At 27.2% G+C, this 5,245-nt stretch overlaps 1 protein-coding gene across 2 annotated transcripts; it reads right to left on the minus strand.

Annotated features, from left to right (window-relative positions):
• Positions 1-273: 273 nt before the first annotated feature.
• Positions 274-4,178, minus strand: LOC108565037. 2 transcript variants are annotated; one of them, XM_017924286.1, is made up of 4 exons: positions 4,078-4,178; positions 3,852-4,005; positions 1,349-1,453; positions 274-636 (listed from the first exon to the last, which is right to left on the minus strand). In XM_017924286.1, coding segments are annotated over exons 1-4 (597 nt in total). In that variant the 5' UTR covers positions 4,079-4,178; the 3' UTR covers positions 274-299. The 2 variants fall into 2 exon arrangements, with proteins under 2 accessions (XP_017779775.1, XP_017779776.1); XM_017924287.1 differs by having other exon boundaries at positions 3,852-4,178.
• Between the last annotated feature and the right edge of the window lie 1,067 nt (positions 4,179-5,245).

Below are 5,245 nucleotides of genomic sequence, written 5' to 3' on the forward strand. Positions count from 1 at the left end.
AAAATTATTTCACTTAGAAATCCAAATTTTGATTATATTTCAAGAAAGTATTTGCTATAGACGTAACCCCAAATACACTCTACAATAAAATAAGTACCTCTCGCTGCGAAATACTAGAACAGCTAGAAGGTCAACCACCACAATCCAATTACAATAGAATGCAAATGAAAACAAATATCAGATGGGTCACTCTGACCCATCCGTAGTACTTACAGATTAAACATAGATATTGTATATCTTTGATAGGAAAAACTAATTGAAACAAAGTACACGTTCGATTTAATTGTAATTTACTTTAATTAAGACACGTTGTTCTTATTGTTTACATACTGGGTGATGGCTAGTAAATACTGGATGGATCGTGCACCTGGATGGAAAGCCGAGAAGGCCCTATCGATATCCTTGTACGTCTTCTCATCGAACCACTCCGGAGTCTTCGTTGACGTAAAAATACTTTTGGATAGCTTTTGGAAATGATTCCAATAATCCAAAGCCGCCTCCAGTAGTCTGCTGAGCGAAGGAACTGTTGCGCTTCCGATCGTTAAAGGAGATGTCTCCCAATCCAAATTCACCGTCGCATTTTCGAACTTGATCAATGAATTTCTTACTAATTGATTTGCTTTATCCACTTTATCACTACAAAAAAAAGTACAATTAATCAAAGAAAAACATATACAACGCATTTTTTTAAATCATAGAAAAAATATTTTCACTCAAACCTTTTTTATTTATCATATACATTTTAAATGAAAAGAAAGTACACTTATTATAATAAAACTGTTGAATTAATATAATATTAAATACATTTCATTAGATATATGAAAATATCCAGGATTATCTTAAAATGTTATTATTTTTTATTGAAATCCTCTCAAATAATATTCTCGTATTCTCATGTACTTGAATATAACATTTTCGTGCTTCGAAATAAATATAACGTTGAAAGCTATATTCGCAGCTTGGTGGCCTTTGCATCAGCTCCCCTTTTCATCCATATTAAATCAAATTTACACCTCCAAAGTTTCTCGTACACATCCTTATATTAAGGAACTTTATTCTCAAGACATCAACAACTTTGTTATTTTATTTTTACCTTCACAGTTCAAGCATAATAAACTCATGAAATCTATACTATTCAACACCATTCATACACAAATTATTTTTATTAGATATTTTCAAAATACAATTATGTTTTATTGAAAGGAAATCTATCAATTCATAAATTACTCATTAATTGAAAGACAGATAAGTGTAAAAAATACAAAATTGTATTTATATATTTTTTTATGAAGATAAAATGAAAAATTAATTAAGTTTATCTTTAGTCCAACTCATAGAGAATACTTACAATAAATCCATTAATACAATAAAGTCTTCCTCGATCCCATTTATAATTTCAGACTCTAAATCGCTTTTGGCCTCGACGAAATTATCCATTTTCTTGATATTAGCGCTGCAACAAAAGAATAATAAAAATACAAACTTTTATACTTTTTATTATTATTATAAATTTGTTATATATTTTCACCTTAATATTCTAATTAAATAAAGAATATTAGAAGGTACAAAAGTGGGTAAAGAAAACAGTTAAAATTACTAGAATTAAAAATTGACGTACGAACAAAGTTTGAAAGAATGAACACAATTATTGACTGAAAAGTTTACAATACTTCAGAACTTGATTTTGCAGCTGGAAATTCGTAGGAAATAAAAAATAAATGAGACCATAAACTGAAGTAGGGCTGCAACAGTAGATAAATAGAAAGGCAATTGAAATAAAGCAATATTGCACGTAGCATTTTATTAAGCAATTTATGAAACCTTCATGAATGCTTTTATGGACTCGTTAAAATGTCAATTCAGAATTCATGTAATTTACTGAAATATTATAGAATTTTAAAATTCAATATATTTTAATCAGTATTAGAAGAATTTCGTGTAAAAATGTTACAACTTTGACACATTCTCTTTCAGTTATTACAGATATAAATTTATTTTGCTTTATTAAAATATAGTTTGTTCTGAAATTTCCAAACCGGACTATAGTGAATCAGATTAGTTCGCTTTATGTGAAATATAACATTTTTATTGTCTACGATAATACGTGATAAATCTATGTAAAATCAGAAAATTTATAAATTAGATCATTCGACAGACTGTTTCAGTTGATTGGTCATAAACAAGATTATAAACGAACTATTGATTCTACGAAACACTGGCTAATAATTGTGCTGAAATCACGTACACCGTAATAATATTTACCCGGACGTACGCATTACAACCTAAATCCCATCACGGACATTCAGAATTTTCGAACAATGTGCGTTTTCTATAAACAAAATCCTGATTACCAACAGATTTTCATAGCATATTTCACTATTTTTTCGATTCTTCAAATTCACATAAAATTTACCACATTTAAATACTAAAATGACACAAATAATATTATATAATTATTATTATTATAAGATACATTGATTTCATAACAAATCTAATCGTGCAAAAGTAAAAATATATACAGCAAAACCGGACTAATCTATGACTATTTTTTAAAGGTATTCAAATTCAGATTAGTATAATTATAATGATTTCCCACCAACTGCAATCAATAATTCTGCAAACATAACTTACATCATTTATTTAATTGAAATAATAAGAAAATTTTCTATTGAAAATTGATTGTCATTATTTATTAGATTAAATTGTGGTTTCAAGTTTCATACATCGTTGATCATTATAATTCAGAGTAGATGCAAAACTTTGTGACGTGGGTCTCTTGTACAAGGATCAAGCATTGTTCGCAATTTTAAGCTGTAGTTTGGAGAGAGCTAAAACACTAATCATAGCATTACGTAAATGTGCGTTAGTGTTCATGTGTAAAATAAACACAAAACAAATTTAGACAAAAAATATACAAAAATTAACTTAATGTTATTTAAAATACTAATTAATAGATTGTTTAATTTCTTAGGAAGTAAATATTAAAATTTTAAACTTTCTTATTGAACCAAATAATAGTATTTGATATGACTACAGTAGGTTTTTATAGGGTTTTGTACATTTCTTCCTATACAACAACAAAAATCAGCAGATATTTTATAAAACTAACATTTTAATAAAAACTTATTTATTTACTTATTGTAATTTTTTTGCTATAAACTTATAATGTTCTATTAAAATAAGGATGTTCTTCAGATCTAAATAGAAAAAGTATATGTTTTCTTGGATTTATGTATTGTATTTAATTTTAAATATAATATAGATTTTAAAATATATTTTGATATAATCGAAGTCAGAAATAAGTCTTAATTTTTATAATCAATTGGATTAAATCTTTAAAGGTTTCAGTTTATTTTTGACAAATAATATTATAAATCTATCAGTTAGAAATTTTTAATATGATTATACTGTTACATGGCTGTACACAATTAAATAATGTCCTGAAAACACGTACTTGATAAAAGTATTGTTACTGAATTTACAGTATTTCATAGAATATGATTTGAAAAATAAAATCTGTTTATTATTTAATGTTTACAAGTACAGTGGAACCTCGCTTAAGAAATAACGAGTGACTATGAAAATAAGTGTATTTTTAATATATTTCACTATACGAGTAAAAATCCGGAAATTTTGGAACGGATTAAACTCGTTAAGCGAGATTGCACTGTATTATTAATCATATTAGAATCTGGATGAAAATTATACAAGTATCCAAGTAGGCAACCAAAGTTGCTGATATAAGAATTAAAAGCATACTAGTTTTACATAAAACTATTATATAATAATTTCATTCATAAACAATCCAATGAATTATTAATGAACTATATAGATCAATCATGTTTACATACCCATGGATAAGACATAATTGCTGCCCTCTGTTAACAATGCCGCGTACTATCGGTTCCGCTTGCTGCATTACCAACCTCCATTTTTCCACGTGCTCGGGCAACGTTTGACAGAACGACGAAAGATTTTTCAGCACAATTTCTTCGGCCTCCATCACTTGTGTTATGATAAAAAAAAGTATATATGTAATTAAAACACTATTGTTCTATCCACGAACAATTATCATACTTCGTTGAATATTGAAATACGATATTCACGTAATGCAACCTTCACTCGAATCATTCAATGTAAACACTATACATAACGAACAAGACTGATACAAATCTGCACTTTACAGACACCACGCATTAGTTACACCTCATTCTTGGTGCAATATCATGAAATATATTAACATAAAGTTTTAAATTATTTAATTTATTGTAATATATGAATTGATATGAAAAATACAATAGTAATCTAGTAAAATTACTAAATCTTGATAGACCTTCACATCACATCTTTACATCACATCACATTAGTAAATATATATTTTTGAAAGAAAACATAGAAACATATATATTTTTCGGTAAAGAATTATTTTTTTAAATTAAGAAACTTAAATGTAAACAATTGACTATAATAACTAAAAGCAGTTTTCTTAAATTATTAGGAAATTATATAAGTTGAGTCTGTTAATCAATTCTTCTATTTCTTAAATGAATATCATTCTCCTTTTCGTCTCAAATATAAATTTTGTTGTATTTTGTTATATTATTACTAACATACGATTCTAAAAATTATTGCAAAATTGTGTGCACTAAATTAAAAAGTGTGCATTGCGTGAACTCGTAAAAGCATTGTATTAAATTTGCGTTTTAAAAATAAAACATAAAACACTGCTACGCAATCGATTTTCAAATGAAACATGTAATAAGGTTAAACAAAATATCATGAAGGTTACAATGAGAAAGAAACAAACAATTATTTCAATACATTAATCTATTAATGCGGTTTTGATCAGTCCGGTTTAAAACAAATTAATGTAAACAAAGTCCTTTTTGTGTGGTTTATTTCTATTTTATTTAGTTCCTCGAATTGTGCGATTTCACATCATATTGGCGAAACCGAGTATCCGTACTATGCGAGGTATTGCTGCAATTAAATGCGTCGTAATGTTAAATAGCGTTGATTAAAAGTAGAAACACATTTCTTGTTTATTAACTAAAATAACTAATTCAATATTCTACTTTCCAATTAAATAATTACTGCACTTACTTCAACGTTAATCCAGTTTAAAACGCGCGCATATAGAATTATTATGCACGTGATGATGGGACGTTATTAAACGCGTTTGAAAACAGGGTCACAACTGAAACTAGTTGAAATAGTTCTGTTTGCATTTAACTTCAATATTTAG

This window comes from Nicrophorus vespilloides, unplaced genomic scaffold (genome assembly GCF_001412225.1).
Source record: "Nicrophorus vespilloides isolate i.1.1-1 unplaced genomic scaffold, Nicve_v1.0, whole genome shotgun sequence".
Lineage (NCBI taxonomy): Eukaryota > Metazoa > Arthropoda > Insecta > Coleoptera > Silphidae > Nicrophorus > Nicrophorus vespilloides.

Excerpts from the sequence above, each read along its gene's own strand:
- LOC108565037 (XM_017924286.1), bottom strand. Across the intron at positions 1,454-3,851 it reads CAATTATGTCTTATCCATGG|CGCTAATATCAAGAAAATGG; the intron begins GTATGTAAACAT and ends CTTTTGTTGCAG. Across the intron at positions 637-1,348 it reads ATTGTATTAATGGATTTATT|TGATAAAGTGGATAAAGCAA; the intron begins GTAAGTATTCTC and ends TTTTTTTTGTAG.